The sequence below is a fragment of the Melospiza georgiana genome, chromosome 13 (genome assembly GCF_028018845.1).
Source record: "Melospiza georgiana isolate bMelGeo1 chromosome 13, bMelGeo1.pri, whole genome shotgun sequence".
NCBI lineage: Eukaryota > Metazoa > Chordata > Aves > Passeriformes > Passerellidae > Melospiza > Melospiza georgiana.
Genome location: NC_080442.1, coordinates 1,651,187 through 1,669,236, shown reverse-complemented (window position 1 = coordinate 1,669,236; position 18,050 = coordinate 1,651,187). Strand labels below are relative to the sequence as shown.

Genomic DNA, 18,050 nt, shown 5'->3' with positions numbered 1-18,050 from the left:
TGAGTGCAAACACACACACTGAAAAGCTTTCACCCCACTGCCTCATCTAGGAGGGAGAGAGATCATAATTAGGAAGTAAAAACAAAATTACTGTTACAGATATGGCAATAGGACAGGCCCACAGCATTTTCATTCCTTCTGAGTAAATTTGGTGGTCATTGAAGATGACAGATTTTATAGCCCTGGCAGTAGAAGCTCACCTACCCAAAGACAAAGCAACGACAAAGCATTATCAGCACACACTGTCACACCAGCCTGGATTAAATATTTCAGTGGCAGGAGAACAGCTCAGTGTGATGGTCTTCTAAAGTACTTCAAAGAGGTACTGCTGTTCTACAAGCAATAGAACAGCCTTACCTTCTGCCTCAGATTTTTAAAATGTAACTTATAGCAATATCAAGTATAACAACAGCACATTCCATCAAACTTTTTTTTTTTCTTTGAAAAAACATCCAAAAACTTTAACAACGAATTTAAAGCCTACTTTTTTTTTAGACTGAATTGCAGGCAACTGCAATGGCACCTTCAGTTAAATACGATCTTCTGCATAAAGCTCCTGGCTTTGCTAAGGCATGCACAGTTCCTCTGAGAGTTTAGGAAACCTGTCTGGATGGAATCCTCCTGTGTTACATGACATGGTCCCTTCTGATGGAAAGCCTGCCTGCCTTGTGTGCTGCTGGGCAGAAGATCAGAAAGGAGTCTCACTGATCAGGCAGAAGAGAAAAAGACATGAGAAACAGAAAGCTGTTCACAAGACTGGCCTGAGGTTCAACATGACACAGAGAGCACCATCCAGAGAAGAGAACAGGGAGAAGAACTAAAAGGAGCAACTTGGGACTAAAGACATGTACCAGTTTTAAGGAAGCAGGATGTGTAAGCCAGTGGATTTTTGGCTCAGTGTCCATTACTGGGTTCAAAGCATTGGATTAAAAGAAAATCAGCAAAAGCCTCTGTACTATCATGTGTTTTTGGAGGGCTAGACAAAAGAGCAAAACTAAAGCACATCCAGAACTGGAATTCTAGAAGACGGAGTACTTCAGCAGTGTATTTTTTCTAATTAACCTCCATGTGGGTTTCCTCAGACAAGGTAGAAAGTACTGTACCTGAACATAGAGCAAATTAAGCTGAACAGGATCTCTGGAATCTACATTCTGGTCTGAATAGAAGAACTTTCGCCTCAAGAGCAGCGTTTCACTCTCATCCACGCCTTGCTCGCGGAAGGTGCGGCTGTGATCCAGCCAGTTCACTGCAACAGAGACACAGCCAGGGACACTGAAAAATCCACATTGCTACAGTGTCACAGCCCTTGTCAATCCCATGGGATAGTGGGCATTTCCACTGGGGGAACTGTGATCCAGCCAGTTCAACAGAGACACAGCCAGGGACACTGAAAAATCCACACTGCTGCAGTGTCAAACCCATGGGATAGTGGGCATTTCCACTGGGGGAACTGTGATCCAGCCAGTTCACTGCAACAGAGACACAGCCAGGACACTGTGAAACCCATGGGATAGTGGGCATTTCCACTGGGGGAACTGGGATCCAGCCAGTTCAACAGAGACACAGCCAGGGACACTGTAAAATCCACACTGCCTTTGTCAAACCCATGGGATAGTGGGCATTTCCATTGTGGGGGAACTGGGATCCAACCAATTCAACAAGAGCCATGCACGTTGTAAAACCCACACAGCCCTTGTGAAATTCATGGGATAATGGGCATTTCCACTGTGGGGGAAAACTCCACAAGAAATGTTACTTTCATTTCTGGGGCTAGGCATGAGTGCTGAAGGTTTGCTACAAATGAGAACTGTAAAACAGCACTGCTGAGAAACAAGGATATACTACAGCATAAACATTGTTAATATTGAAGAAACAACTACAGTCATATTTTACTGGTAAATTTGTATCTTTAAAGCTTCACAACAAAATAAGTTTACCACATTTTACCTTTAAAACATATGATTTGTTTACCTTTCTTATCCCCGAACACAATTTTAAAACATCTTCCTGCCACTTACAGTTAATCTTAGTGTCTTGTAGTAAAACAGAAAACACAGTTATCATGACTTAGCACACAAACCAAATCAAATACTCTCTTAATTCTTTGGCAAATTTCACTTCCAGTTAAAACTTATACTTTCAAATACAAAGCTACATTTTAAATGCTTTCAGTAGGCATCAATTATTAAATATCCAACTTCAGTGAAGGGAGAAAAAATAACCCTTCCCACTGAAGCTGGAATAGCCTTACCAAACACATGCCAAAATGCACCTCAAAACACCTGCTAACTCTCAAACTTACTCATTCACTTAATTTTAAAAGTACTCATTGCAGACAGCACTACATAAAAAAGGGATGCAAAACACAGCCAGGAACCAGCTGAAACACACTGAATGGCCACTGCATGGCTTCTCTGCAACATGATGTGGAAAGATATTAATCCAACAATTACCCTGGAACACAATACTCACAATCATCATCTGTATGAAGCTTTGCCTTGAGTTTTTCCATTTTTCTTTCATCACGTAGCAGGGTCCTGTCTTTCTTAAGTGTTCCTGTACTCTCCTCTTTCTTCTCTTCGATGCTCTCCTGGATTAATGAATATTCCTCATAATTTGTTATTCCTGGAATTATAAATAAATCCAATATCTGACCTCATCTTTCCAATATATGAGTTCTTTGTCATATGCTGCATCTGCCACTTTCAGAAAGGAATTAAGTATAAGGTATTTTTTTCTGCTGCCTACCCAAGAGAAGTTGCCAGTTTAAAAACATGATGGAATGTAAAATAATTGTAAATTCAAAAATGGGGACAGGCTATAGCAAATTTCAATTCATGGATGCCTACAATTGCTTCCTGAGGACTCAGTAATTTCAGCTTGCCTGTGATGTAAAAGCAATGTGGCAGAGCCAACTGAGGAACAGAAACCATGTGAAATTCATGATTTTTTTTGTTTAAAGTGTTATGACTCAACTCTTCCTGTGAATTTTATATGAAACTGAATCAAAAATCAGTTCAAAACATTTAGCATATATGCTAAGTTGTTCCAATTTCTTTGTTCTGTTTGATTTTTCTGTACTGTTTAGGAAAGCATGTTTATGATATACCAGACAGCAAATTAAATGCTCACCTACATGACCACATTCATGAAAACAAATCAAACTAGTTTTTGAGGTAAACTAGTTACAGCACATGAGAATCCAACATACAAAACCTCAAAGCTGAAATACATGATTCCCTTTCCAAGTAAAGTAATATAAATCAAATTAAGGCTGCTTGAGCTCTAAATGAGATTTTAAGCAGTTTTAAGACTTAAATCAATCCATGTTGGATGCATACTTATAGTACATGTATTAAATACAAATTTGTTTTAAAAAATGTCTACTTAGCTACGTATTGAGACAGACTATAAGCAATATCACACATTTTTGACCAGCTGCTCTGGATGGCTTCTGTGTGTATTTTTATAAATGATACAATTCTGTGATCAACTCAATCATAACAACACAAAGTCCTAAGCTTGGGCACGTTTCAAGGTCAGCAATGTTCCTCTTTTATCCAATTAACACTGAGTATAAATTCAGTTCTAAACCCTTATCTCATAGCAAGAATAAATGTAATGTACAACAAAAAATTGGTACCTGTACTGTTGGATAACTTTGTGCCTTCAACTGCTAAATCCTGAAGTCTAAGGATACAGCTGACTCTCTACAGACTTTGATAAAACCTGGATAACAGGTTTCAAGTAAGTGTTTGGTAAGTAGTAACTTAAAACAAATGTAAATTTTTCACATGTATGCTGATTTCTAGCCACATAACATCCTAACAATCAAAATTTAAATATGACAGAAGAAAACATTCTTAAGCATGTGGGTCCTAAAACCTTACCTATCCTGCTGCAAATGGTAACCAGCAATTCACCCACTGTTTTAGAGTCATCCACCATGACTGTTTTCACTGAACCATCCAGCATCCGGATTTTCTGAGGTCTCTGTTTCTTTTTGTACTCCAATATATCCTAGGAAGCAAACACAACTGTTTCTAAATGCTTCTGGAAGCCACCACAAGCCAAAGCACTACCTTAGATGCCTAAAACAGGATTCCCTCCCCACCCTCCAAGCTGGATTTTTCCTTTGTGACACTATAGGCAAAGGTACTCATTTAATAAACTTGAGCAGTGACTGCTTCTAGATCTGGCAATGTCATTTTTCAAGGATTGCTCTTGTGCTGTGCAGTGTACTCCAGCATTTCAGGAGGACTGCAGTGCTGTGGCTGCAGCAAGCTGGCCAGAACAGGAGCCAGTGGGACCTCACCACCTCCAGGACACAAGAAACCACCTCTAACACAAGGTCACAGCAAATACAGAGGATATAACCAAAGTTACTTGTCAGCTCCCTGTTAATCATTCTCTGAAGACACTGCTGACCACAGCAGCTCACAGTCACAACCTGAGTGCAGGAGCAAACTGAGCTCTGAGGCACAGCAAGGAAAGGAGCAGGTCGAGTTCAGAACAGACTCAGACCCTCCCAGCCCTCCAAATGCTGAACATTCTTCTTGCTGAATATTCTTCTTGTTTAGGAAACAAGATCTCTAAAAATATAGAAGCAAGAGCCTTGCACCATACCTGATTCCTCAGCATGTAGTAACTGCACCATACCCATTCTGAGTATGTAGTAACTGCACCATATCCATTCCTCAGCATGTAGTAACTGCACCATACCCATTCTGAGTATGTAGTAACTGCACCATATCCATTCCTCAGCATGTAGTAACTGCACCATACCCATTCCTCAGCATGTAGTAACTGCACCATACCCATTCTGAGCATGTAGTAACTGCACCATACCCATTCCTCAGCATGTAGTAACTGCACCATACCCATTTCTGAGCATGTAGTAACTGCACCATACCCATTCTGAGTATGTAGTAACTGCACCATACCAATTCTGAGCATGTAGTAACTGCACCATACCCCATTCCTCAGCATGTAGTAACTGCACCATACCCATTCTGAGCATGTAGTAACTGCACCATACCCATTCCTCAGCATGTAGTAACTGCACCATACCCCATTCCCCAGCATGTAGTAACTGCACCATACCCATTCTGAGTATGTAGTAACTGCACCATACCCCATTCCTCAGCATGTAGTAACTGCACCATACCCATTCTGAGCATGTAGTAACTGCACCATACCCATTCCGAGTATGTAGTAACTGCACCATACCCATTTCTGAGCATGTAGTAACTGCACCATACCCATTCCTCAGCATGTAGTAACTGCACCATACCCATTCTGAGTATGTAGTAACTGCACCATACCCCATTCCTCAGCATGTAGTAACTGCACCATACCCATTCTGAGCATGTAGTAACTGCACCATACCCCATTCCTCAGCATGTAGTAACTGCACCATACCCCATTCCTCAGCATGTAGTAACTGCACCATACCCATTCTGAGCATGTAGTAACTGCACCATACCCATTCCGAGTATGTAGTAACTGCACCATACCCATTTCTGAGCATGTAGTAACTGCACCATACCCATTCTGAGTATGTAGTAACTGCACCATACCCATTCTGAGCATGTAGTAACTGCACCATACCCCATTCCTCAGCATGTAGTAACTGCACCATACCCATTCTGAGCATGTAGTAACTGCACCATACCCATTCCTCAGCATGTAGTAACTGCACCATACCCATTCTGAGCATGTAGTAACTGCACCATACCCATTCTGAGTATGTAGTAACTGCACCATACCCCATTCCTCAGCATGTAGTAACTGCACCATACCCATTCTGAGCATGTAGTAACTGCACCATACCCCATTCCTCAGCGTGTAGTAACTGCACCATACCCATTCTGAGCATGTAGTAACTGCACCATACCCCATTCCTCAGCATGTAGTAACTGCACCATACCCCATTCCTCAGCATGTAGTAATCCAGGGTCCTGCCAGCCTCCAGCCAGATCCCTTTCCGGGGGTCATCATCTGACAAGAACAATCCATAGTCAGAGGCTGTGGGACAGAACAGACAGAGACACATTGAAAAATATCAAACCTAAGAAAGCCAACATGGTTTAATTCAGGGCTAATCAGATTCAGGGTTAAGCCTACATTACACTCACCTTCCATTCTTAGTAAACTTGGATTGAATATTTTTCTGTGCTTCATGAAAAATTCAGTTTAGCAGCAGATAGCAGGGTACATTAGGCTTTACAGAAGGCTTGGAAAAAAGCCTCACTGTGTCATCACATCCTCACATGTCACATTTCTGTGTATTATATTTATAACTACTTTTTTTGAGACAACCTGTTTTAAATGCTCACAGGTCCTGCTTTGGAATTGACTAACCAAAAATACAAGCAAGTTTGGCCTTAACCACAGTGTACTATTTCAGGCAGCAGCTCTATTTTCAAAACACAGTTTGCTTTCAACCCTCCACAAAATGAGTTTATTATAAACTTGGGAATCTTTTGGGTAGATGATTCAGGTTTAGCTTTTTAAAAATATACAAGACTTCTAGAATTATATCCATGGCAAACACAGCAAAAACTTGAATCTTTTGAATGTCAATTGATTCTTTCAGAAGTAAATGATAAAATTTTCATTGACACACAAAACCAGGCTTAGGTTTAAAAGACTGAACTCCAGATACACAAAATGAGGCATCATGACTGTTAATTTAAGGCCTAAACTCCAGATATATCAACTGAGGCATCATGACTGTTAATTTGAGGCCTATCCATATGCATGAAGAACCAATGCAGATTCCACTTCACAAACAACCAACCATTCAGCAGCTGAGCCTGCTCTGTTGGCAGCTCTGCAGGTTAAGCTAATTCCCTTTCTCATGGCCAGAAAGCCATGTAAAAATACCTACAATTTTTGGATAATATTTCATTCTTAAATACCATGCATAGCAATAATTTACATTTAACAGCATTTACCTTGAACACATGATTATTTATGCAATTATACAAAAGACCTTAAACATAACTGATAGAAGTGCAACTGACTTACAGAGACCCAATTTAAAAGGAAGAATCCTTCCATAAACAACCAAGTGAGATGAAAAACTTTCCCTGCTGGCCTTAATTAGAAACTCCCCTGAAAGGTCAAGTGATCTGTCCATACAGGGATATTTATGATACAGATTCAATACATAACCACTTCTGTAAGATTTGAGAATCTCTGCCTATAAATAGGTTGTGACCTTTAGAAGCAGACCAAGTGCCCAGAGCACAGCAGCACCAGGGAAGCACAGAGTGCTCTGACACTCGTTGGTGCTGCCTGCACCTGGAAATGAAACAGCAGGAGCTGTGCAAGTGCACATGGAAATCGTGGCCAGCTTTGTGCTGGGACCAGGCTGTGGGAGAGGGAAATGAATGTGCACAGCTGACAGCCATAAGGACATTTTTTATTGTGCACATCCAGTTTGTCAACTGTACAGCTGTCTCCTGAACTAGCAGGCAAACACACACTTTAACACCACCAAGAAAGGGAAAGGATGTGTTGGAAACATTCCTGTTCATCACTCAATCTTTTAGTGAAGACTCCAAGTGCACTGCAATCATAAGCAAAGGAAAAGCCCTACTATAAAATCTGAGAATTCCTTGGCTTTTCTCTGAGGTTCATGATGTTCAGGGATATTTATCAACTTCTCCAAATTCAACAGCTGTCTACAATCACTGCCTTGAGAGACCAGCATGGTAAAAATGCACAACTTTTATCTGAAAACTGAAGCTCTGGGACTAGACTTCCAAAGGACTCCTGCAAAGTACAGCAAAATTCTCAGTCATAGTAATAAAGTCCATTACTAATAAGTTTTCCTAACAATACTTTTGAAAATGGCTGTAAAGTTTGAGAGCTTAAGCCTCAATAAACAACCTGCTTTAAGAATTACATTCTGGTGGCATTATATACAATGCAGCACCAAAGGGCTTTGAAGTATCTGAATTTTTTTACAACTTTGGTCATGTTAAAACCAGATCTTTTGTCCATGGTGTTTACCAGTCTATATTTACCTAATTTGCTCAATAGGTACAGAGAGTTACATTTGATTAACATGTAGCACTGTGGTAACTATGATATGCACAGCAGGGTGATTTCAGTCATTAACCAGTTTCAAACATTTCTCTTTGCACATTTTGGAGGTACCAAGCCATTCTTTTGTAATTCGTGTCACTGCTTCCTTTGCTGAGGCATAAAATAACTCTGCACAGATTTTCTTAGAACACATTGCCAGAAACATTGCTTTAAGTAGGCAATACCAAACAAAAAATGCTCTTCAAGCAGGAGAGCAATTTCTCACCTTTAAGGCAAACCAGATATTTATTTAAGAAATCTAAAAACATCCATTGTAGGAAAACCTTTGTCAGGACAAAAGGAAGAAAAATAACTGTCAAGGCCCAAAACATTCCTCTGACTGCCCTAGAAGACTCAAAACCCTACCAAAGAGCTCAAAGGGTTGTGCCCACCCAGGGATGCCAATCTTGGGTTTGTGTTGCTGAAATGGCTTTTGAGGTATTAAAGAGTTGGTTTTTTTCTTTAGTTTTGTGACTGAAGAAGAAGTCAAGATTTTTAAGCTTTGGTTTTTAAAGTTGTTTATATTTTTATTTAATACATTCTGGTTTTGACTTGTTGAGGTTTGTTTTGCAGATTGGGTTGAGGCACACTGACTGCTTTAGGGGTGGTGTTAGTTTTTTATACTAGAAACTATGTGTACTTTATTTAGAATAACTTTTTAATACTTATTTATGTTAGACAGTTTGTCTTTAATTTAGAAGTGTCACTATTACAGCAGAAGATGGAGTACAAGAAGAAAGGATATGTTTAGATTTTTTTATTTTGCTTTTTGAACTTCTATTTTAAAAACTTTAAAATTTTACTTTTTGATTTTGTGACAAGTTAGCTATCATTTTACTTAAACTATTGTGGCTTGTAAATCTTCACATAAAGTTGGTAATTGTTTCTATGGGTTAAAATTAAAGGTGCAGGTGTCTTTGACTTTGTGCAAAGGTCCTTGAGCTCTTTGCTAGGGTTTTGAGTCTTCTAGGGCAGTCAGAGGAATGTTTTGGGTTTTGACAACAACTTTTGGTCCCTTAAAATCTGTTTGCACTTGTTTCCTTTCACTCCAGAACCCTACAACTTAAATAAATAAAAACAAAAACAAACAAACAAACAAAAAAAAAAAACCAAAAAAAAACCAAACCAAAATCTCCTGTCATGGACATATTTGATGAAAAATCCTTTTGCTACGATCTTTTTCTCCTGAGAAGCTGAGAGGCCTCAGGAATGAAATGTAAACATTGATTATCTGCTGCTGTGGAATGCAACAGGTGCATCTGTGATTGGTCTCGTGTGGTTGTTTCTAATTAATGGCCAGTTACAGTCAGCTGGCTCGGACTGTCTGGTCAGTCATAGGATTTTATTATCATTCCATTCTTTTCTACTCCTTGCTAGCCTTTTGATGAAATAATTTCTTCTCTTCTTTTAGTACTGTTTTAATATATCATTTTCTTTTAATATAATATATATCACAGAATCACAGAATCACAGAAGTTCAAGGCTGGAAGAGACCTATAAGATCATCAAGTCCAGCCGATGTTCTAACTGTTCAACTAGATCATGGCAGCAAGTGCCACATCCAGTCTTTTTTTGAATTCTTCGAGGGATGATGACTCCACCACCTCACTGGGTAGATGATTCCAGTATCTGACCACTCTTTCTGTGAAGTATTTCCTTCTTAATTCTAACTTACATCTCGCTTGACGCTGCTTGAGACTGTGTCCTCTTGTTCTATCTGTTGTTGCCTGGAGAAAGAGGCTGACCCCAGCTCACCACAGCCACCCTTCAGGAAGCTGTAGAGAGCGATGAGGTCGCCCCTGAGTCTCCTTTTCTCTGGGCTAAACAACCCCAGCTCCCTCAGTCGCTCATAAAATAGTAAATCTGCCTTCTGAAACGGGGAGTCAAGATTCTCATCTTTCCCCACGTCAGGGCTGCCTGCAAATTCAACACTCTCCAGCACAAGAAACAAACGGAGAAACAGGACAAACGCCAAAACCCCCCCTCGGGGTTGGTGTCCATTTCCAATTCAGTGGAAGAGGAGCGGGCAGGGGGAAGAGGGGAGCTCACCCTGGCCAGTCTGCGCCTCGGGCACGCGCTCGCGGATCACGCGGCACGCGTCGTACACGGCCGTGGAGGGCTCGAACTGCATCGTCTTCACCACATTGCACTGCCGCACGCAGATCTTCAGCGACAGGGCCACCATGGCGCCCGGCCTCTGCAAGCCCCTACTGAAGCACCTGGAAAAGGAGGAGCGGTGTTGTGGCTCAGTTTGTCGTTTAATGCTTTAATATAATCAGCTTTTCATTAAACGAGTGAAACTAGTTCAGTGAAATTGCATTTATTCAATTGCACTTCTATATAAAGGCTCGTTAGGATCATTAAGGTAGAAACTGGCCAAAACACGTGTTTTTCTTGGTGTAATGGAAATTCATTTTTCAAAAACTTGTGGACGCATACTAAATGTTCATACGTTCTTTGAGAAAGGTTAAAATGGTGCATAAAAAGCCAACACACTTACTGGGTATATTGGCAACATATTTACCTTTTCTTATATATCTTTTTCTCTCCGCACATTTTTATTAGATCATCTAGACCAGCTTGTAACCAACAGCTTAAAATAACTACTTCATCAAAAGTAGGATTTTCTTAGCACATAACTACTCCTCCCTGAAGATTCTGAAATGTGCAATATAGTGCTGTGGTTTTTCTCAAGTCTCCACATAGACCTGCTAGATGTTTTTAGCCTGTTGCACAGCTACAGAAAGCCTCGAGAATGAGTTATTTTTCATTTCAGCTATATTTAAAAACTACACCAAATCTGACAGCATTTTTTTACAGAAACAGGAAGCTACAGATGCTTTTTGTATTGTTTCATTTTGTAGATAGTCTGGGTTTTGTCTCCAGTGTCTTCCCTTGCTGTTTTAACAGTCCAAACCACTCTTCCATCACTAGACTTTCCACAACCATCTCCAAGAACTCTTCAGAACTTAAATCCATTCTCCATAAATACAGAATGCACTAGAATGCCCAAATAATTTCTGCATAAACTGATGTGTGTGTTTTTAAATAGGACTTTCCTAAGGGATCTTAGTGACTAACTTGAAGAGCTAGGAGCTTGTTTTCCTCAAGTTCAGGGGCCTGAATTTACTCTTCATGTGAACCACATCCCTCAGAGCTGCCAGTCCAGCCTGCCTCCAAACTCAGCATCCCTGCTGGTCCCAGGACAGCATCACCCTGAAGGGATGTTTATCCCCTGCTGTACAAGTTCCCTCTCTGCACTGCCCAGGCTCCCAGTGCTGCTTCTCCAGCAGCTGCAGGGGTGGCTGGAGTGCCCCAGCAGGACCAGCACTGTGTCAGTGGCTCCCCTGCAGCAAACACCCACCACGAGGTTCTCCTTTGTTTCCTCACACTCTGATTCTTCTCCACAGGCCTTCAACCTGCTCACAGCCCTTCTTCAGATCCAGCTCTTGGCAACCTCTTCTTCTCCTGATGTGAAGGGAGCTTCACTCCTGTTCTTCTCAAGTGCCAGAGGTCACTGAGAGTGACACCCCAGCCATGGGATTCATCTCAGCAGCTTTCAGTGAAGGCAACAGGGCCACGGCTTCCCAGCAGCAAGGTGTACTCTGTTAGTGTGACACAATGCTCTGCTGGCTACTTCAAAAACAAGCAGGGGTCCTGTGTCTTAGAAAATGTTCTTTTTAAAGGACGTTGTTTAGGTTTTCAGCTTTTTAGTATTTTTACTTTGTGATGGTGCACCCCATAAACCATAAACATGCATGTCAGAAAGAACATCACAAGGCAGCCTAGCAGAGTGCCTTGCATTGTAAAATGATGCATGCCCGTGCTGTCCCTGCCAGATGCTCATTTAATCCATTCTGACAAAGCTCCATAAAATGGGAGTCCACAGCATCCACAGCTAAGCTGCTCCACTTTTGTTTTTCTTTTTGCTATTTCTACATTTTGGATGCTTCTCCCTCATACAAGTTTTCAACTTAGGCTCTCCATGCTGCCGAAGAATGTTTTTTCCCTTCCCTATATAATATATACAAATTTATCCCTGATATCTTTAATGCACTCATACAAGTTGGGAACCTGTTACTGTCTCCTCTCACCACCACTCCTATTTTTTTTTTCCAGGGTCAAATTCAATTCAAAGAAGGAAGGACCTAAATATATCAGTGGTCTGGTTTCCTTCAGCTCAGGGTTCTTGGTCTCAGAGACACCAAAGGATGCTTCATCTGAAACAGAGCTCATGACTGATCAGCTTCCTCCAATAGAATGTTCTCAAACTCAAGAGAAAGGTTTTTATTTGCCTCCTCCAGATTATCCTCAGGCTCTAAATCTCTCCATTTGGCTTTCAGTAATAAATGGGATAGGCAGTTTCCATCTCCTGAGTAACAGCCAGAACAGGACAGCTGTTCTTTCTCAAAAGATCTAAGAACTTGGTCAAGAAAAAGGGCTGAGATCACAGAGAAAAACAAGGGGGAAATATCTTCCACATTCCCTTTATCTTCTATACATTGATTCACATCATTTAAATATTTCTCTGTGCAAGCAATGGACTCTCTGTGCCCCCAGAATCACTCTGTCTGTGGAATGGCTGACCAAAACTTGAAAGGATTCTGAAAATTAAGAAAATTTTAAATGGAACAGCTTGCTTCGTACTGTGAGTAATAAAGTAGGAAATTTCTAAATCACACTGTGACTAATCTGTGCTTGTAAGGTGGGAGACTGGAATAATAAATTATGAATATGACAGCTTTTGGAGGAATAGCAGCAGCTTTGAGCTCTTAAAAAAGCCACAGAGCGTAACTCAGAGAAGCCAGAGCCTGCAGATACATATCAGAGTGTGCATGTCAAAGCCTTGAGCTGAACCATCACAGGGCTCACATTCTGGAAAATCTGAACAAAACAGAATTCTAAGCAGTGCTTGAATGAAGATGAGCAGCCTTGGTGTGCTCTCAGAGATACCTCACCAACAAAGCAAACAAGCACAAGGATTTCAAACACATATCATCCAAGATAATAAGATATAAAGCAATGAGATATCATCCCAAGACGTTATCAAGGACTGAACAGTAAAGCAAGAATGAGGCAGCAATAAGGTTGTTAAAAGTAACTTCAGGGGGAGGAACGTGTGCCTCTGGGTTAAGGGGTGATTACACAGCGAAACAATCTGAACACTAATTACCAAAAAAAAGTTATTTGATGAAACACTTCTATATATACATAAATATATTAAGTCTATTATTATATATAAAAATATATTATGTCTATTATTATATATAAAATATATATTAAGTCTACTATTAGATATAAAAAGATATTAAGTCTGTTGTATTTTATGAAATAAATCTGTAACTTGCCTACTGCAAGTCACAAACTAATATTTTGAACAAAAGCTCCAACATATTTGTTTGAGAAATGTTCCCAAATTAACAGGAAGAAAGTTGATGCCAAAACACCCTCACCCTTCATTTCCACTGGAAATTAATTTAAAATTGCTTTTACTCCTGGTGTCATTCAAGGGGAGCAAAACAGAACTAACCAACATCTGGTAGGACTGCCAAAGCTGAGTAACAAATGAATTTATTCCTATCCTACTGCACCTCTTCCTCCATCAGCTCCAGCAGTAATTTCTGGAAGGGTATTTTCTAACTAAGTAGTAATTTGTACACACTGTCTGTGCTACCACAGTAAATGAACAGTTTTTGCATGGATTTACTCTCAAACCTCCTTGTTCCGTTTCTGCTTCACCCACAAACAGCTTTCCCAACCAGCCCCTTAAAAAGCCTTCTGTAACAATATGCAAAAATGAGTTTTGTCTGCTGTTTGTGAATATATCTATGTTAAAATATTAAAAGCATTGAGATGGATGACACACATATGATGAGGTTCAGACTTGCCCTAATTAGAGAGCTTCCATGATTTTTTGTCATTAACAGAGTACTAAATCTGTGTAGGATCCAACTCTACACAGTGAAAATTTCACAAATCAAATGAATACTCTGAATGTAAGGCTCAGGTAATGTACAACACAGGTCTCCATTCCACAATGCCTTGCTGAGATAACTAACATGATAAAACCAAAATTACAGAAATTCCAGAAAAGGTTTCCCAAGAAACCCAACTGTACCTGAGAGTCCAGCTCTGAGAATATGGCACTGAGCTCACCAGCTGCTCTGCACAGAGACAGACAAGGCAAGGGGCACCAAAGTTGTCTCAACAAGCATTTTACAAGGCCTCTCAAAGCACATGTAGCACAGGGAAAATTGCTGTTTCTCCCAATACTGACAAGGAGAGAAGTTTGCATCACATAATTTCAACAGGAATTAACTACCATCAAGCCAAAAGCATAAAATAAAATAAAGTAAAACAGCAAAATAAAGATGCAGGGAGAAGGGGGATTTAGAGGGGAGACCAGATAGTGCACACTGACCTCCCTGATCATTTACCCACTCACCTGGATTAATTTGTACCATTGCTACCCTCATATCTATGCTGTCTGTGCTGATGAGGCCATGATTTTATCTGGATACTCTGAAGTGCAAAGCTAAGCAAACAGAGAATGCAGAATGTCAGCTCAGTGCCATGAGGACACGTGCATTTCCCATCCCTGCCAAGTGAGCTGAGGTAACTCACAGCCCAAACCCAGCTGTATTTCACAACCAAGCAAAGGTGGAACAGCCACCAAGGCAATGCCAGACACTCACCACACCCAGCCAGGTAAAGAGAATTGTCACTGCCAGTGCTGTGGCTAAAGCACAGCTCTGCCATGATTCAGTAAAGGTCTGTCTCCCTGGAGATATTTCTTAACTGGTTCATTCAAGCTTGAGCAAACACAGATCTAGGTCATGAGACTGCCACAGCCTCAAAGCCTCTATGTGTACATGCTCCTAGAGGCAAAGCTACGTGTTTTTATACCAGACTAACTTTGTAACAAAATCCAAAGGAACACGAGTCCTCTACTCTTGTCAGTATTCCTACCAACTACCTGCTGGCACTGGGCACCAGCAGTACAGGACAGATATTTTCTGTTGTTCACAGAGGCTGAACATCTAATTCTATGGTACACAGGAAATACTTGTTTCGTGGACTGGTGCCTGCAAAGACCCTGGTGAGCAAAATGCACTCTGAGGTACAAACCCAGCTGAACTGATAGCTTTGTGTACTTCGAAATTATGAATGCAGATGAAAGCATCATCCTTCAAAAATCAAGCATAATGGAACCACAAGGCAGGGAGACAGGCATAGAGAGTAACAACACCCATTTTACTCTGAACTCACAGTGGCACCTGTGTTGGCTCTTACCATAAAAGAGGTGACACTACACCTTTCACGGAGCCCTCCCTTCAGTGCCCCAGCACTGTCAATTTGTAACTCATTTACACCACAATCTCTTAAGGGCTGCAATTAACAGTATTTCTGAGACTAAGCTGATTCTCCAGTACAGGAACCAAGCCATCACCTGTGGGTTGTATATTGAAATGCATGCCCTCATGTCACAGCAAGGCCACCATCAGCTCCTTGCTGGACCAGACACTGTGAAGATGTCATCACTGGCTGTTGCCATTCCACTGGGAGCTGTGTGGTGAGGTGCTTCCAGGGGTAGCTATCACTCATGCACAAATATCACATTTGCAAGCACTGGAGTGGAAGTTGTCTTGTCATTAAGGTTAGAATCTCTTCTGGTCAGAAAGGAAACAAAACAATATCTCAGTTTCCCTCTAGTCAGCTTAGAGCAGAAGGTAAGAGCAGTAAACCAGCAGAGGAAAAACTGATGTTCTAAATGGGCAGCAAGTACAAACAGATCAACTTGGAGGGTGCAGAAGCAGCCTGAGAACCTCAGACACCACACACTGTCTGGGGGGCTGATCAGAGCTCTGGAAGTTTGAACAAGCAACCAAAAAAGCATAACCCTTCCTTCCACTGGTTAGAATACAGGGAACTTAACACTGTACAGCACCAAACACGGTTTATTCTGTTTGCAAGTACGCACAGACAATTAAAATTCAAGAACTCTCACATGCCCCCCCTGCCCTAAGAAAATCCCTGCTCAACCACTATGGCTGTATATACACACACCACAACTGCTGGTAAGTTTTTTACCTTAAAAAACTTCAAGAATCTCAGGAAAAAATTGCTGCATTTAGCTGTAGCATGCAGCACTAAATTTTATAAACAAACTACTTGGAAAAAAAATCCCCACAGCAAAACAAAGATGAACCAGGACAAGCTTTGAAAGGTTACTATGAGAGCAGGCTGTAATTAATGGCATTAATAGAGACCATTCTCAGTCCACGCTTTATAGTCATTCAGCAACAGCATCTCTTTTGCTAAGAGCCCAGCAAGGAAGTTCCCTTAAGCAGAATTATGTAAGACACCAAAATATTTGGGTCTAATTAAGAGTTGTTTACAGGACAGTCAGCTTATTAGCAATTGAACTTCAGCTTGCTTTTTAAGTCAAAAGGCATATTTGCAAACTAACTTGCTTGAATAAATCTTCAAAAGGAAGTATGAATTACAAGGACTACAGAAGGCATGTCACTGTCCCAGACAGAGCTGAAACAGCTTTTAGATAAGATAAGCCAAGGGCTTGACTGGAGCTAGCTGCAACACAGAAATCACAAGGCTCAGCAGCAAGAGCCTGCACTGCGGCACTCAATGACATGTCTTTGAAGAGGCCTTCCAGACTTTGTTTTCCTATTTTGCAAGAAGACTGCAAGAGAAAAGCAAAACCAGAAGCATGAGTTTCTGTAGAAACCAGAAGAGAATCACATCCTTTGGCCAGGTTCCTCCCCCAGAGTCCTTGGGAAGACAGGAATAAATATATGCACAGACTATTACCACAATGGTATCTGATGTATAGAAGACATTTTTATTTGGTGTGGGTGTGTTTTTCCTCCTTTTAAAGGGTTTGTTGGGTTTTAGAGGGGTGCTTTATTTTTTTAAACTCAACTCCTATAAGGTTAATCTAGGTCCACCTCAAGCACTGCAACTTGCTTACAGTGGGATATATTTCTATATGTTTATACAGCTTCAAATATATTATCCAATCTGTAGTACCTATGTAAATTATAGGATAAGAAAAAGAAATTATGATTAAAAATAATTGCTATTCTTTGGAAAGGTTTGGCTGATAGAAAACTGATTTTGCAAAGCAGCAGATATGACTATTTGAAATATTTCACCTAGATTCTAAATCACAGAATCTAGGTGAAATGTTTCAAATATCTAAATCTAAGAATAGGTTGAACTAGAAAATGGGCTGTTAAATCCAGGCTAGAACAGTTCTGTATATTCACACTATTTTCAATTGCTTAAATACTCTAATATTTTGAAGGACAATTTTAAAGCTTTTATGCCTAGATCTACAACCTATGAGCACACTCAATTTAATGTTTTTTTTCCTCCCCATTGAATTAACTGAAGCCACCACTCAAACTTCAGAGCTCCACCAGCCATTTTTGGGAGACACCACAAAGTCAGATGGAATAAATCCCCTGGAGTTCTTCCCTGAGTCATTTAATGACACACTTGGACAAGACTGCTTGGGTTCACCTGCTGTGCTCTATTACTCTGCATTTTCCATTTTTCTTCCTTTTTTAACTGACATGTTTTGGCAGACAAACAGTATTGCAATGTCCCAGATGAACTGTCATGGTAAATCATATATGGATTCTTCTTTTGCTTTCCTTTCACCCTCCTGAACATCATCTGATGCTGCCCAGGAACTTTTAAATTATTTTCTTCAAGGAGAACAGCAGTCAACAGTTACCTCATACACATCTACTTGATCATCCACCTCAGGGAACATGAAGGGAACTAATAGGCTGCTCAAGTTTCTTACAGGCTTTATAAACAACCTTACTAATTTGTTAAACAATTTGAACTATTTAATGATATGAAATCCACTCAGCTACTGCAATCACTGAAGTAAATCCACACTGATAATTCTGATCAGCATCACC

The 18,050-nt window shown here is 40.5% G+C and overlaps 1 protein-coding gene across 3 annotated transcripts in view; it reads right to left on the bottom strand.

Moving 5' to 3' along the window:
• TLN2 (talin 2) overlaps positions 1–18,050 on the bottom strand; it is a 142,900-nt gene that overhangs the window by 79,824 nt on the left and 45,026 nt on the right. For 2 of the 3 annotated variants that reach the window (XM_058033114.1, XM_058033115.1), the window contains 5 exons: positions 10,147–10,316; positions 5,930–6,027; positions 3,891–4,020; positions 2,473–2,625; positions 1,104–1,246 (listed from right to left, as the gene is read on the bottom strand). In XM_058033114.1, coding sequence (XP_057889097.1) covers positions 1,104–1,246; positions 2,473–2,625; positions 3,891–4,020; positions 5,930–6,027; positions 10,147–10,282 — 660 coding nt within the window. In that variant the 5' untranslated portion in view covers positions 10,283–10,316. The remainder of the gene's footprint in view (positions 1–1,103; positions 1,247–2,472; positions 2,626–3,890; positions 4,021–5,929; positions 6,028–10,146; positions 10,317–18,050) is intronic. The other variant, XM_058033116.1, reaches the window with a different exon arrangement.